This window comes from Alexandromys fortis, unplaced genomic scaffold, assembly GCF_014885135.2.
Source record: "Alexandromys fortis isolate MF-2015 unplaced genomic scaffold, M_Fortis_MF-2015_v1.1 scaffold_26, whole genome shotgun sequence".
In the NCBI taxonomy this organism is placed as follows: domain Eukaryota; kingdom Metazoa; phylum Chordata; class Mammalia; order Rodentia; family Cricetidae; genus Alexandromys; species Alexandromys fortis.
The window spans coordinates 12170953-12187394 of record NW_026067894.1 but is presented as its reverse complement, the minus strand read 5'-3'; the positions used below and the strand labels follow the sequence as shown (position 1 = coordinate 12187394).

The following is a 16442-nucleotide window of genomic DNA, read 5'->3' as shown; positions in this document are numbered from 1 at the left end:
TCGCTTTTCGCGGGGCCCGGGCGCGCGCTCCGCCCCTCCCCCCCTCAGGCCGGATCATTGCGCGCGCGCACACCGCCTGCTGGGATGGTTCCCGTGCAGGTCACGTGACCGGTTTAGCCTTCACAGGCTCACGCGCAGCCATTTTCTTCGGGGCCCGTTATGCAAACGACTCCTTCAGGGTAGCGAAAGAAATTTGAAGTGTTTCTGGGTCTGGTTAGCAACTCCGAGGAGAAAAATGCATCAGCGTTTAGACTTACAGGTGCCTAGCTCAAGGTGTCTTTTAACTTACTCCCTTCGATTTTAGGAAGAACTAGTAGTAATAAGTGCAAAACGTAGGATACTTATTACTACCGATCTATTAAAACATGCTATGTAGAACGCAGGACCTAGGCTGGAAGGCGCAAGAGGTAGTATCCTTCCGCCAGCCCCGAGAATAGAGTCCTGGTCCTTTTAGCCTGGCTGCCAAGGGGTGGGGTGTAGGGCGGAAGTTATGGCGTAGGTCCGAAGTCTAGCTGCTGAAGGGCGGAAGTAGAATCCCGAAGTCTTGCGATCATGGCTCCAGAAGAGGAAGATGTAAGAGATTACAATTTGACGGAGGAACAGAAGGCGATCAAAGACAAGTATCCTCCGGTCAATCGAAAGTACGAATGTGAGTAGGTGGCTCACATCTCTTGCGGAGGGCGACCTCAACGGCTTACCTGCAGCTTCCTGTCTCGCCCATTCTTTGCTCCACAGGTGCTCCTGGTATAATCTCAAGTGTGCCCGCATTGAAGATCGTTTTGTACCTAATATAGGGGGAAGGTGAAGAAAAATAGGACTTTATTTGGGAAGAAGAAACCTGAGCCCCTGTTGTTTCTCCTTATAGTCTCCAAAAGGTCCACGTGTGGCTAAACCACATTTCCATCTCTCTTCTCTGGGGATGTAGCTCAGTGGTATAGCACTTGCCCAACATTTATCTTTATAAATTATACTAGCGCTCGAATTGTATTTTGGAGCGTTTTCTGGGTTGTCGTCCTCAAGTTTCTCCCAGTAGAATAGTGTGACCACGTTAGCTGACTGGGAAAGTAATCAAGAGACTTGTGTCTCTGCCTGCCTCTGTCTCCACAGCCCAAGGTCGGATATTAGAGCCGGGCGATGGTGGCGCAGGCCTTTAATCCCAGCACTCTGGAGGCAGAGGCAGGCGGATCTCTGTGAGTTCGAGGCCAGCCTGGTCTACAGAGCTAGTTCCAGGACAGGCTCCAAAGCCACAGAGAAACCCTGTCTCAAAAAAAAAAAAAAAAAAAAAAACCAAGGTCGGATATTATCTATACTTAATGAATATATTGCATCACATTAAAAGATATTTGAAATAAGAAATGTCACCCGAAACTTTGACACAATAAGTTATTTTTCACAGAAATGTGATTTATGTTCATTAAAATAGGGTTATTATTTTTAAATGAGCATTTTGAGATTGTTGGGTTTTTTTCTTTCTTCGTTAAAGTTGTTATGTGAGCCTCCACAGCTTTAATTACAACACTCGGGCGGAAGAGGCAGGAAGATCTCTGAATTTGAGGCCAGCCTGGTCTACACAGTGAGTTTCAGGACAGCCAGGGCTACAGAGTAAAACCCTGTCTCAGAAACAAACAAGACTCTTGTGTCTTTAATGGGCCTGCTAGACCAGTGCATGATCCGGTCTACCACTGACTTTAGCACTGAAGTAATCTTTGAAGATAGGGTTTCTGAGATGAAAGAATCGGAGAACCACCCTGTGTAGCAATAGGTCATCTTTTTATAAAATTTTAAAGAATTGAGTATAACTAACATATACAGGAGTAACGTGTTAAGTGCTTTGCTTTTTGTGTGACAGGGTTTCAGCCTAACCCTCACTGGCCTGGATCCCACAATGTGGACCAAACTTAGGATGATCCTCCTGTCTCCCCTTCCCTGATGCTGGTCACAGACTTGAGCAACCATACCTGGCCCCGATTATTATTGCTGCTAAACAGATACAGCTGTGAGCAGCTCTCGCTTTGAGATTGGACAGTTCTGTCGTCTTAGAACATTCCCTCGGTTTCTTTCCAGCCTCTTAGCCTTGAAGCCATTTCCTGTTGTGTTTTCTAATCCTAGAGTGTAATTTTCTATGTTAGCAGTTCATAGGCATGAGCCCATGCTCTCGTCTTTTATGTTGGGGGCTTCTTCGCCCCCATCAAAGGTAGCACAGGCAGACACAAATTGGAGTATAGTAACGCTGATGCTGACGCTGATGGTGAAAATGAGCTTCACTGTGTTCATAGCGACTGTTTTACTAGGAGCATGAGGAGGGCAGGGCAAGGCTCCTGAGTCAGAGGTAACAAAGTACAATAGATTAGCCATTATAATTGCTATAGTCAGCGAGCCAAGGCCAGCCAGCTCTATCTGTGCCCTGGCAGTTTGGGAAGTTTGAGTTCTAGCCTCCCACAGACCTGAGACAAGAGGCTGGCCTGTGGGAGTGCTAACATCTCAAAGAACAGGCCCTTGGAAAGAGTCTTTGGAGCCAGAAAGGATACATATTCACAGTTTTTGGGCTTCGTTGGTACTTGCTGTAAAATAGGGAGATTAGGAGCCTTTTATCAAGTGATGGCTAGAACAAAAAGGGAATTCTCCAACCTCTCTTAGGCTTTACTCAGTTAAGCATTTTAACTAAGACTTGTGCTCTATCTGAGATGTGGCCTTCTGCTACTAGAAGCCATAATAGACTTTGGTCAAATGCGGGTGTTCTGATAAAGCAGTTATATACTATGAGTTCTGCAGTTCCCGACAATAATTTGAGATTTATGTTAATGCTTATTTATTTACTTAATTTGTTATAGCAGAGATTGAATTCAGGGTAATTCTCTACTCCTCTACTAATCTCCATCCCTAATTCCCCTCCTTTTAAACTTAACTTTCATATATAGTTACTATATACCAGGATTTAGTAGCTTGGGCAGGGCTAGAATTTGTGATCCACCTGCCTTGGCCACTTAAGTACTAGGATTACATGTGAGCCTACTATCCCACTAGGATGATGTTCTTAATGAGTAGCAATAAGCTAGAGGTCCTTTTAACTGCTGTTTCTGCCTGCTGCCTGTTAATACCCTAGAGTAATGTCTGTATGTCTTGAGGACCAAGTTGAGTGGCTTACACATATTTTTCCCTTTCTCCCTCAGATTTGGATCATACAGCTGATGTCCAGTGAGTATAAGAGTTATTCCTGAAAACTATGTCTTTAAATACAAGGATGAATGTTTTAGTTTTTTAATAAAAAATTTTAATTACATTTACTTTTCCAAGACTTATTTTATTACCAGGTGGTGGTGGCACACACCTTAAATCCCAGAACTTGGGGGGCATAGGCAGGCAAATCTTTGTGAGTTTGAGACCAGCCTGGTCTATAGAGTGAGTTCCAGGACAGGCTCCAAAGCTACAGAGAAACCCTGACTGAGTTTATTATCTTATGTGTATGGAAATTTTGCCTGAATGTATATATGTACCATATGTGTCCCTGGAGCCTGAGGAGATCAGAAGAGGTAGTCAGATGGGACTGGAATTAAAGATGGTTGTGAGACACCATGTGGGTACTAGAACTGGAACCTGAGTCTTTTGCAAGAGCAAGAAATGCTCTTAGCCGGGCGGTGGTGGCACAGGCCTTTAATCCCAGCACTTGGGAGGCAGAGGCAGGGGGATCTTTGCAAGTTCGAGGCCAGGGTGGTCTACAAGAGCTAGTTCCAGGACAGGAACCAAAAGCTAAAGAGTAACCCTGTCTCGAAAATTAAAAAAAAAAAAAAAAAAAAAAAGAATTGCTCTTAACCACTAAGCCAACTCTCCACCTCTTATCTTTTCTTTTAAAAAAGATTTGTATTTATTATGTATATAGTGTTCTGCTTGCATGCCTTCCTGCAGGCCGGATCTTATTACAGATGGTTGTGAGCCACCATGTGGTTGCTGGGAATTGAACTTGGGACCTCTGGAAGGGCAGTCAGTGCTCTTAACCACGGAACTATCTCTCCAGCCTCCAGCCCCCATCTTTTCTTTTTCTTTCTTTCTTTCTTTCTTTCTTTTTTTTTTTTTTTTTGCATTTTATTGATTTGGTTTTTCCAGACAGGGTTTCTGTGTAGCTTTAGTGCCTGTCCCAGAACTTGTAGAACAGGCTGGCCTTGAATTCCCAGAGATGCCCCCCTCCCCCCTGCCCCCTAGTGCTGGAATTAAAGGCTCGCGCCACCACACCCCAGTCTATCTTTTCTTTTTTAAGATTGGGTCTCACTGCATAGCCCTCCCTAGCCTGGAATTTGTTATACAAATAAACAGATAAGGCTGGCCTGGACCTCAGAGACCTACCTTCCTCTGCCTCCTGAGTATTGGGATGAGAGGCATGCCCCACATAATTACATTTTTATTTATTTTGTGTGGTATGAGAGAGATGCCCGTGTATGGAGAAAACAGGAGTGCTACAGTTTATGTGTGGAGGTCAGAAGGCAAATTGGGGGAGTCAGGCTTGGTGGCAAGCATCCCTTACCTGCTGAGCAAACTTCCTGGCCCTTTCTCCTTTTATTTTGTTTTGCTCTAAATGTAAAATGATGGTCTAAAAGCATCCAATTTTGATGCCTTTAAATTAGACATCTAGGGCTGGAGAGATGGCTCAGTGGTTAAGAGCATTGCCTGCTCTTCCAAAGGTCCTGAGTTCAATTCCCAGCAACCACATGGTGGCTCACAACCATCTGTAATGAGGTCTGGTGCCCTCTTCTGGCCTGCAGGCATACACACAGACAGAATATTGTATACATAATTAATAAAATTAAAAAAGAAAAAACAAAGCAACATTTAAAAAAAATAAATTAGACATCTAGTTTTATACTTAATAAATTGATTTCTTTTGACTTTGTTGTGGAATTTTCTCTCATGTATAGATTATATTATAAACACTGTGGCTCCTTTTATTTTTGTCTTAATTTTTATTTTTTTAGGTTACATGCATGGGGAGATACCCTGGAGGAAGCATTTGAACAGTGTGCCATGGCCATGTTTGGTTACATGACAGATACTGGCACTGTGGAACCCCTCCAAACAGTAGAAGTAGAAACCCAAGGTAACTGATATATTCTCAAGGGAAAATTACTATATGGGTGTGCAATGTCTGCATGATCTGAATATATTGTCACAGTAAGAACAATAGGATGGATTATGACTCTTTAAATGAGCCAGAGAATGTCATTGTACTTTAACCAAACTCCTAGAGAGCAGTCACTAAACTGTCATGGTCCCTTGTCCCTGTGTAGGAGATGACTTGCAGTCTCTGCTGTTTCACTTTTTGGATGAGTGGCTTTACAAGTTCAGTGCTGATGAATACTTCATACCCCGGGTAAGCACAGGGTTTGGCTTCCTTGTTTGTTGAGCAAGTAGGTTCTTTGTTCATATTGTAAAATTGAGCATATAATTGAAAATAAGGTATATGATCCAAAAACCAGTCCATGTAGACTTGTGAGGTAATGTTGATTTGTACAAATTATGGGTCTTTTTTTTTTATTAAGATGTGGGTTTTGTTGTTGTTTTTAAAAGATATGTTTCTTTATTTACTTAATGTACACTGCACTTAATGTTTCGCCTGCATATACTCTGTGTGAGGGTGTCGGATCCCCTAGAACTATAATTATAGACAGCTGTGAGCTGCCATGTGGGTGCTGGGAATTGAACCCAGGTCCTCTGGAAGAGCAGTCAGTGCTCGTAAACCGCTGAGCCATCTCTCCAGCCCCAGGTGTTATTTTTTAAGACAGGGTTTCTCTGTAGCTTTGAAGCCTATTTTGGAACTCCCTCTGTAGACCAGGCTGGCCTTATACTCACGGAGATCCACCTGTCTCTGCCTCTTGAGTGATAGGATTAAAGACGTGTGCCATAGCCACCTGGCTTGATTTTAGATTTCTTAATGGGAAAAAAAAGGAAAAGGCAAATGCAAAATGCTTGCTGTGGACAGCCTCTGGGACACCTGTCCAGCATCTGACACACGGCCCTTGTGTTTTTAGAAGTCCGTCTGTCCCTCGTTTATCCGCTCCTCACACAAAGTTGAAGAGGGCAGCGTTGTTACAGATGGACTGACCACAATTAGAACTGTGCATCTCCTCTAAAGAGATCTCTTAACTTTTCCCTTGTTGATGCTGGGATTTAAGGTTGCACATCCCAAACACTGTGATCTATTACAGCTATTCCTGCAGCAGCCCCTTGACTCTTTTACATGTGGAACCATGTGACAGGGTTTCGTGTATCTTAAGACTGGCCTCATATTCACTTTGTGGTGAAGCATTGCTTTCAACTCCTGATCCTTCTGTTTCTATCTCCTGCGTGCTTCGGGCATTGGCAGCACACCTGGCTGTCACTGCTGGATTTAGAATATCTACTTCTCATGGATACTTCCCTTGAATAAATAATAAAAGACCTTGTTTTCTTGTGCTTTACTTGACGTTTTAATTTTCTTTGTTTCAGAGAAGTATGATACTGTGTTCTAGAAAATGTGATAAGCTAGAGGTATATTAGTAAATGTCCCAATATGAATTTGGTTTGTTTTTGAGACAGGGTCTTATTCCTTATCCCAAGTGGCCCTGGCCTCAGGCCCCTCGCCTGAGTTCAAGAACTCAGGTTATAAGCATCTTCTTCTTTTAAGTAATGATTTTCTGGGCTGGGGTTGTAGCTCAGTTGGAACAATACTTACTTAGCATTCCCAAAACCCTGGTTTTAACTTCTGGCTCTCCATAAAAGCCACCACGGTGGCACATGCTTGTGATTCCACCACTGTGAAGATGAAGGCAGAAGGGTCTGGAATGCATGGTTATCATTGGCTATATTTTGAGGCTCACTTGACTAAATGTATGACCTTATCTGAAAAATAAAGTTAATTAACCAGTTAATAACTAAAATGTTAATTTTTTTCCTCTTTAGGAAGTGAAAGTACTCAATATTGATCAAAAAAATTTCAAGTTACGGTCAATTGGGTAAGTTTTGAAACTAGTTATGTAGCAAGTTATGAAAGAAGTTAAAATATAGTCTCCATTGATTCCAGTGGGCAGGACATCAAATATAAGTGGTGAGTCAGGAGAATTGCACCTTGCTAGACCTGGAGGTTGAGCTGAGGGAAACCCCCAGGAGTGTGAGCTCACCTGAATGGTAGAGACTTGGGAACCTGTGGAAAGTAAGTTCTTTCTGATTCCTAAGCTCGACTTCCAATTTTAGATGTTTCATTTTGTATGTGTGGGTGTTTACCTGCATGCATGTTTGTTCACCACATGTGTGCCTAGTGCCTGCAGAAGACAGAAGAGAATGTCATATCCCCTGGAGCTGGAGTTAGACAGTTGTGAGCTGCTGTGTGAGCGCTGAGAACTGAACCTGGGTTCTCTGGAAAGGCAGCCAGTGCCCTTAACCACTGAGCATCTCCAGCCCTCAAGATGATCCCAGAAATTGCTGTTTGGTTTTTCAAGATAGGATAGCCCTGGCTGTCTTAGCACTCACTCCGTAGACCAGGCTGCCCCTAAACTCAGGGCTTTGCCTGCCTCCACCTCCCAGCTATGATTAAATGTGTGCCACCATGCTCAGCTTGATCCCTATTTCGTTAGCAACATCTAAAACATAATTAGAGCCCATGGGTCTTGTACTTTGTTCTCCATTAGACCTGTGCATCTTACTCATCCGATCCTGCCATCTCTTCTGCTTCTCCAGTTTGGGACTACATTTATAACGCTTACTTTAAAATGTAGAGAATAAAATAAAAAATAGAAAATTGTAGAAATAATAACCACGTTTCTAACTTTCCTTCTCAAGGTGGGGAGAAGAATTTTCACTGTCCAAGCACCCTCAGGTAGGTATATTTAGGAGTCTAGCCCTTGAAAGCATTTCGTGCTCTTTTATGTAGAATCTGCGAATGCGAAAGTAAACTCAGTTTTAATTGGTGTGAAGTGGCAGGTTTGTGCAGGCGTCTCTTACCCAGCTGGATGATTCGTGCATCTGTTTGGTCAGTTAGCAGTCAGCATTGGGCCCAAGGGTCAAGTTTGTTACAGATTGTGAAGAATTTTAAAGTCTGGTTCTTTTCTTTGTTTGGGTGGACTTTTTGCTTTTTTTTGAAACAGAATCTCTTCACCTCTTAACCTCTGTCTGTCTTTCACTAGACTCGAACTCACTATGTAGGCCAGAGATCTCCTTGTCTCTTCCTGCCTCTGGAGGACTGAGATTACAAGCACGGGCCACCAGAGGCTTGGTCTCCTCCTCAATGAAGATGCTGGGAGAAGTGTTCTCTCTCTGGGAACTGGATGTAGGGCTTGGGCATGCTGCACAGATGCTCCTCTACTGAGCTATGTCTCCAGCCCTCTTTTTACCTGTCCTTTTTTCAAAGATTTTTTTAATTATGTATACAGTGTTCTGTTTGCATATATTCCTGCATGCCAAAAGAGGGCATCAGATCTCATTATAGGTGGTTGTGAGCCAACATGGGTTGCTAGGAACTGAACTCAGGGCCTCTGGAAAAGCTGCCAGTGCTCTTAACCTCTGATCCATCTCTCCAACCCCGCTCTTTTTACTTTTAAAAAATGCATTTGGAAATCCAGATGTAGTAGTACACACCTTTGATTCCAACACTCGGGAGGAAGAGACAGGAAAATCTCTGTGAGTTCGAGGCCAGCCTGGTCTACATAGCAAGTTCCAGGAGAGCCAAAATCACAAGAAGATCCTGTCTCAAACAAATAAACAAATTCATTTGGAAATGACTGCAGAAAAGGGGACAAACTAGTAACATAGTTAGCTGAGGACTGTGGTCAATAAAGAAGCGAAGTTTTATTTTATCTGGTTTTATTTAGCTAGGAGGTTTTGTAGCAGGTTTATATGCAAAGCGTAAATGAGTAAGGAGGGAGAGATACACTGGAGAGGGAGAGGATGTGGAACATTGTTAAGTGGTAGTGTGGAATCGGTTCATAGGTGTAGAGTTGACCTTCTGATAGGCCTGGAACAGGCCATTCATTACTGCAGGAACAGTAGATAGAGGACAGAGTGGATGATGGATTGACTGTGGATATGTGAGTTACTTCTTACTGACAGCTCTTACCTTCTTTAAGAAGTGTTGTTGGTTGAGAGTGAGAATGGAGAGGAGATGCCTGGGGAGAACACGTGAAGTGTCCCTGCGGGGAGAAAAGCTGCCTGTGTAGATAACTGGTCAGTAAACAGCCACTTGAGATATGCATGTATGTGTTTCTGATGGCATTGCCTCCGGTGGAGAAAGATTTGCCGTAGGTGATGATAGAGGGGAACTACAAATGGTGCCACTCACCTCCTGTGGCGTCCACACACCTCACACGTCTGCATTAGAGCTAGCGGGTGCCCCCACCTGTTACCTGGCACATTATTATTACAGATTCTTTATAGGGTTGGAAGAAACGTCAGAGGACATCTAATCCTTTTGTTCTCAACTGGGACAGGGTGTGGGCTCCTGTCATGTATCAGAATCCTGGGGGAGCTCTGACCGTGTCATTCTCACTTTCCAGCCAGACCTGCAAAGAAAAGAATCCGTAAGGGAGTCCTGGGCTAGTGTAGAAAAGCTTGTGTTGTTTGGTCTGTCTTATTTTATAAATAAAAAAACAGACCTGTGCCCAGCCAGTTCGATGGCCTCCCCGACTAGCCAGCTGGTGCCTGCATTAGCGCTGGCTCCTCCAAGTCTCATGGCTCTTTCCTGTGCTCCGCTCCTCATTTTCTCATGCCAGCCGCCCCTGTACTAACTTGATAGCCACCAGTTTCCCGGGTCAGAATTGCAGTTGGACTCTGCCAGTTCTTACCAAAGATTCTAAATCCAGCTTCTTTCTTTTTCCTTTAACTCCAACTTCAGGGAACAGAAGTCAAAGCAATAACATACTCGGCGATGCAAGTCTACAATGAAGAGAAACCTGAAGTGTTTGTGATCATCGACATTTAAGATACCAAAGAAAGGAAGAAAAGAAGAAAGAAAGAAAGAAAGAAAGAAAGAAAGAAAGAAAGAAAGAAGGAAAGACTCTTAGGAAGAACTGACTTGTTGTCTTCCTTTTAACAAAATGCAACGATTTATTTTCTATAGTGTCTTTGCTAAATGGAATTAGAGAACTGGGAATTTACAGTGTGACTTCCGAAATGGAAAACCAATGTGTAGCCTTGGTCTATGAGTCCTAGGTAATGAATTCTTCGATTTTTGAGGAACAGTCTTGTACTTGGTCATTTGCAGCAGTAGCTTTTCACCTTCCGGTGGAATGCAAGTGCTCCAGCGTGGGTCTGCATCCAATTCCAAACAAAATAATTTGATCCAGATATGACAGACAGTCTATGCCTGTGATCACAGCACTCAGGATCCTGAGCTTGAGGCCAGCTTTGGCTGTAGAATTAGTTTAAGGCTAGCCTAGGCAACTTAACATGGCTCTATCTCAAAAAAGGAAAGTGTAGGGGGCTGGAGAGATGGCTCAGTGGTTAAGAGCATTGCCTGCTCTTCCAAAGGTCCTGAGTTCAATTCCCAGCAACCACATGGTGGTTCACAACCATCTGTAATGAGGTCTGGTGCCCTCTTCTGACCTACAGATATACACACAGACAGAATATTGTATACATAATAAATAAATAAATAAATATTAAAAAAAACAAAGCTATAAAAAAAAGGAAAGTGTAGGGCAGGAAGGGTATGCAACCATGAGGTTGTGGTTTTTTTCGTTTGTTTGTTTTTCGAGACAGGGTTTCTCTGTGGCTTTGGAGCCTATCCTGGAACTAGCTCTGTTTAGGTTGCTAAGGGACAGGGCCAGCCTGTGTTCTGGCTGGTTCTGAGTGGAACCCTCTGGAAAATGGACTTGAGGTGTCCTGGTTTGTTTGTTTTTGGGTGTTGTTTGTTTGGCAGGTTCTCTGTGTTACCTCTAGTTGTCCTGGCCTTGAACTTGCAGAGATCCACCTGCTTCCGCCTCCCTAGTGCTGGGATTAAAGGCGTGTGCCACCACCTCCAGGCTCTGATAACAATGATACTTCCTATTTTTTCTTTTTAAAAAATTTTTTTATGGTTTATTTACCTTTATGTGCATTGGTGTGAAGTTGTCAGATCCCCTGCAACTAGATCTTAAGGCAGTTGTGAGTTGCCATGTGGGTGCATGTGGGAATGGTACCCCAGTCCTCTGGAAGAGCAGTCAGTGCTCTTAACCACTGAGCCATCTCTCCAGCCCCAACTTCATATTTTCTTAGAATATCTGATACTGTACCTTACATATAGACCCTTAGACATATAATTTTATTTATTACTTATTTTCACAGTGTTGGGGATTAAGCCCCATCACAGTAACCAAGGGCTTTACCACTGAGTTTATAGTTCAACCCTAAAGTGAAATTTTATTTATGTTTACTTATTTATTGGTATTTTTTTCCAGACAGGGTTTCTTTGTGTATCCCTAGCTAACCTGAAACTCACTCTATAGACCAGGCTGGCCTAGAACTAAGAGATCCTGCTTTTTGCCTCCAGAATGCTGGAATTAAACTCATACACCACTACCACTGACTTTCTGTTACTTTCTTTTTTTTTTTTTTTTGAATGCCAGGTCTTGCATATAAGCCAGGTTGGCCTTGAGCTCATAGTGCCTGCCTCTGCCTACTAAGTACTGGGATTAAAGGTGTACCCCAATAGATTATAATTTTATTAAAACCAGTCTATGCATCCAATTAGAGAAGAAAAATGTTTTTGGTTTTCTTTTAATGGCTCAGACATGGTGGTACATACTTTAAATCTCAGCAGAAACAGATGTATCTGAGAATCTGAGGTTAGCCTGGTCTACATAGTGAGTTCCAGGATGGTCAGCTCTAGAGAGAGACCCTATCTCAAAAAAAACAAGTTAAAAAATGTTCTGGGTTTGATTTGAAGCTTTACTTTCTCTTGAGGGATCTTCTCGGGATCAAATATGCAAAGCTGGCCTTGTTCACAAGACTCTGAGGGTTCCATGGGGTGGGGCCAGATTTCATCGCAGTCTCCGCAGGCTGCATTATTTTCTCTGGTTAGCTAATACAGATAGTAATATTAGTGAAGATGAGGCCAAGAAAAGCAGCTCCAAAAATGATTGTAACGTGATGACTGAGGATATTGCTTTTTTGTTTGTTTGTTTTTGCTTATTTTTGTTTTTCTAGACAGTTTCTTTGTGAAACAGCCATATCTGTCCTGGAACTCACTCTGTAGATCAGACTGGCCTCAAACACTCAAGAGATCACCTGCCTCTGCCTCCTGAGTGCTAAGGTTAAAGGCATGCGCCACCACCATTGCACAGTGGGTATTGCTTCTTACTGCCTTAGGCAAGTTTGGTCAATTTTCACCTAATTGGCAAGGAAATAATTTCATGGTTAGGGTCACCACCTTTAATGCAGTTCCTCTTGTGGTGACCCCATGAAATTATTTCCTTGACAATTCATAGCAAGTTTGCTACTGTTGTGAATCCTAATGTAAACATTTTTGGAGATAAAGGTTTACCAAAGGGCTTGAGACCCACAGGTTGAGAACCACTGCTCCAGCAGGTGCCCTTCCTGATAGCAGTATGTATTTCCTGATTTGATTTTATTATTCTTTACTTGTGTGGTAGATGTATATGGTGTGGAGACCAGGGTAGGATGTCCACAGTCTTCCTCAGCTATTCTCTGATGAGCCACGGTGTCTCAGGGAGCTGCAGGCACAGCATTCTGTCATGGCTCACTAACCTGATCGCTCTCAGCACCACCTGTACTCACCCACACATGCTTGGCTTTTTCACATGGGCTCTAGGAATGCAAACTCAGGTCCTCATGCTTGCAGAGCAATTATACTTACTGTGCCATACATTGTGTGTGTGTACTGTGTGTGTAGTGTGTAAATGCATATTTGTGCAGGTGCCTGTGTAAGCTAGCTGTCTCCTCTATCACTCTTGGCCTTAGTTCTTGAGACAGGGCTTCTTTAAGTGAACCTGGAACTCACTCCTAGGATCTGCTCATTCCCAGCCAACACGGGTTATATATGGCACTAGCCATGTCTGGATTTTCACATGGGCTAAAGACCAAATTCAAGTCCTTATGCCTTCATGAACAAGCACTTTTTCTACTGAACCATCCCCATCCTCTCTACTTAATTCCCCCCAACAATATTAGCTGATAAAAGTAATTTTTAGCAAGATTTATTTCTATATGCATGGGTTTTTTTGCATACATGTATGCCTGTGTACCACATACATGCAGTGCCCAGCAATACCAGATTTAGGGTCCTCTGAGCTGGAGTTACCAATCCAGCTTCTCTGAAAGAGCAGCCAGTGCTCTTGTGGTGAGCTCTTTCCAGCCACTCAAGAGTATTATTTATTGGCTTTTTTTTTTTAATTTATTTATTGGCTTTTCAAGACAGGGTTTCTCTGTGTTGTCCTGGAACTCCACAGACGTGGCTGACCTTGAACTCAGAGATTCACCTGCCCCTGCCTCCTGAGTGCTGGGATTAAAGGTATGCCCAGCAAGTAATATTAATTTTATGACAAAAAAATTCAACTATGAGCCAGGTGGTGGTGGCACATGCCTTTAATCCCAGCACTTGGGAAGCAGAGGCAGATAGGCGGATCTCTGTGAGTTTGAGGCCAGCCTGGTCTACAGAGCTAGTGCCAGGACGGCCTCCAAAGCTACACAGAGAAACTCTGTCTCAAAAAACAAAACAACAACAACAACAAAAAACTCATTAGCTCAGAAAAAAAAATTAACTTTATGTTTTACCTGTATGTATGTCAGTATACCACTTGAGTACCTAGTACCCAAGGAGGTCAGAAGTAGGTGCCAGATCCCCTGGAACTGGAGTTACAGATGTTTTTGACCTGCCGTGCTAGGAATTGAACATGTGTCCTCTGAAGAGCTAGTGCTCCTAACTGCTTGGCCATCTCTCCAAGCCCCAAGACTTGAAGTTTTTTTTTTTTTTTTAAAGATTTATTTATTTATTATGTATACAACATTCTGCCTAGATGTATGCCCGCACGCCTGAGGAGGGCGCCAGATCTCAGCACAGACGGTTGTGAGCCACCATGTGGTAGCTGGTGTCTGAGCCATCTCTCCAGCCCAAGACTTGAAGTTTTTAATAAATTTCCTGTTGGATAGCCAGACTCCCAAATTCAGTCTTATTTGGTTCCTTATGAGATTCAGGTTTAAAATGCGTTAACATTTTGCAGGCGGGTTTATTGGCAGGTGAGGGTGAGGGGCCCTGCCACCAAGCCTGATGACTGGAATTCCATCCTACATGGTAGGAGAGAACCAACTCCTACAAATTCTCTTTCGGCTCCCATACATGTCCTAGCACCTGCCCGCCTCCTCCCCCAAACATGAATACAGAAAAATGTGATAGAAGATTGTTTTAAAGTGTTGTGATAGATTTATTTAAAATATTTACTTAAAAAAGTTTGCTAAATAGATTTTTCCAATATTTAAAGAGATGGCATCTGCACAATAACAGAAAGGGTAACTGGTCATCCGTCATGCCAGTGCAAGCAAGGTCTTCCCAGAGCAGCGATGTATTTCAGGGCGACAGAGTTCAGAATGGATACAGTGACCTATTCGGAAAGCATGCAAGTTACATCAGGTCACTTCCAAGCCAGCAGGAGAAATCCATCAGCCAGGCTCCGCCTATGGAGAGGTACAGATGTTCTTGTAAACTGCAGGCAGGCATGCCTGCTCAGTGACTAGTCACTTCAGGCTACCTGATGTTGGGTTTGATTTCCTTTTCCTCCTCCTCCTCACTATCTTCGACTTGTTTTATGACCAGATCGGCAGACCCATCCTCTACAATCTCCACGTAGGATCTGTTCTCCTCCTCACTCAGATGCCATCGGGAATCCTTATCTCCGTCCGCGGGGGACACGCAATGTTGCTCGGCTTCCAGATCCACAGGGAGGCTGTCCATGCCGACTTCAGCCAGGCACTCGTTACACAGTCTGTAGCGCCTGGTTCCCTCCTGGACCACTTGTCCTGTGAGGTCAGTCACATGGCGTTTGCATTTCCTGCAGATAAGTTTGCATGCCTGGTGGATCTGAGTAGAGATTTAAGCATGGATTAAAATAAACTTTTCAGCCGGCGATGGTGGCACACTCCCTTAATCCCAGCACTCAGGAGGCAGAGGCAGTAGGATCTCCGTGAGTTTGAGATCAGCCTGGTCTACAGAGCTAGTTCCAGGACAGACTCCAAAGCCACAGAGAAACCCGGTCTTGAAAAACCAAAAAAATAAAAAAATAAAATAAAATTTTCAAAAGTGGGTTAGTTTGCTATTTTAGGGACCAGTTCATACACGTAAGATGTTCAAACCCTAATTATCAGAAAAGCTCCCAAGTATCAGTGACACATGTACACCATAGACACATCACATATCAGCTTTCTCCAAACAATGGCTGTAGTGGCTTTCTTATTACTATCAAATACCTAATAATTCTACACTTTCATTAACCCAAGAGTATTTTGACATGTGAGGAGGGGGTTCCTTCCCAGTGAGAAAGTTCCAAACACTATGTGCCATGTGCTGTTCTTTTGTTTGTTTGTTTTGTGAGACAGGGTTTCTCTGTGTAACAGCCCTAACTGTCCTGGAACTAGCTCTTATAGACCAGGCTGGCCTCAAACTCACAGAGATCCGCCTGCCTCTGCCTCCCGAGTGCTGGGATTAAAGGCGTGCATCACCATGGCCTGGCTTGTGTCATGTGCTGTTTTAAGAACTTTAAAGAACTTTTGTTGTCATTTTATCTTTATTTTTCAAGACAGGGTTTCTCTGTGTATCCCTGACTGTCCTGGAACTCACTCTGTAGACCAAGCTAGCCTCAAAGTCAAAGAGATCCACCTGCCTCTGCTTCCAGAGTGCTGGGATTAAAGGTGTGCGCCACCATTGCTGAGCTGAAAAACTACTGTTGCTGCTGTTGTTATTGAGTGTGTGTGTGGGGGGGATGTGCAGTTCTCTCCTTCCTCCTCAATGTAGGATCTGGGGATTGAACACAGATGACCAGGGTTTGTGGAGCAAGTGCTGTTCACTGCTGAGCTACCTCACTGACCCTGTTCTAAAGACTCTTTATATAGTTAAACTTTAGAGATCAAGCAAACAAAAAAAAAATTTACTTCGTGTGCTTTTTTTTTTACTAGAGAAAGAAAAATATAATCCCAAGTAATAAATTTACCAACATTTCTGCAATGATCACTGGTTATTTTTGTTAATAAAAGGTTGGCTAGGAGGGGGCTGGAGAGATGGCTCAGTGGTTAAGAGCATTGCCTGCTCTTCCAGAGGTCCTGAGTTCAATTCCCAGCAACCACATGGTGGCTCACAACCATCCGTAATGGGGTCTGGTGCCCTCTTCTGGCCTGCAAGCGTACAAACAGACAGAACACTGTATACATAATAAATAAATAAATAAATAAATAAATAAGTTTTAACAAAAAAAGAAAAGAAAAAGCCGGGGGGGGGGGGG

At 43.3% G+C, this 16442-nt stretch overlaps 2 protein-coding genes across 4 annotated transcripts in view; one reads left to right on the top strand and one right to left on the bottom strand.

The window, feature by feature from the left end:
* The first annotated feature begins 132 nt into the window (after positions 1–132).
* Positions 133–10012, top strand: Zbtb8os (zinc finger and BTB domain containing 8 opposite strand). Of its 2 annotated transcripts, XM_050151929.1 has the most exons (7): positions 133–649; positions 3171–3195; positions 4965–5086; positions 5277–5359; positions 6928–6980; positions 7804–7840; positions 9851–10012. In XM_050151929.1, exons 1-7 carry the CDS (start codon positions 553–555, stop codon positions 9935–9937), a joined length of 504 nt encoding a protein of 167 aa, XP_050007886.1. In that variant the 5' UTR covers positions 133–552; the 3' UTR covers positions 9938–10012. The 2 variants fall into 2 exon arrangements, with proteins under 2 accessions (XP_050007886.1, XP_050007896.1); XM_050151939.1 differs by lacking the exon at positions 6928–6980 and having other exon boundaries at positions 526–649.
* Positions 10013–14351: 4339 nt separating this feature from the next.
* Positions 14352–16442, bottom strand: part of Zbtb8a (zinc finger and BTB domain containing 8A) — an 18372-nt gene continuing 16281 nt past the window's right edge. For both annotated transcript variants that reach the window (XM_050151723.1, XM_050151731.1), the window contains one exon: positions 14352–15028. In XM_050151723.1, the coding sequence (XP_050007680.1) occupies positions 14696–15028 (333 nt within the window). In that variant the 3' untranslated portion in view covers positions 14352–14695. The remainder of the gene's footprint in view (positions 15029–16442) is intronic.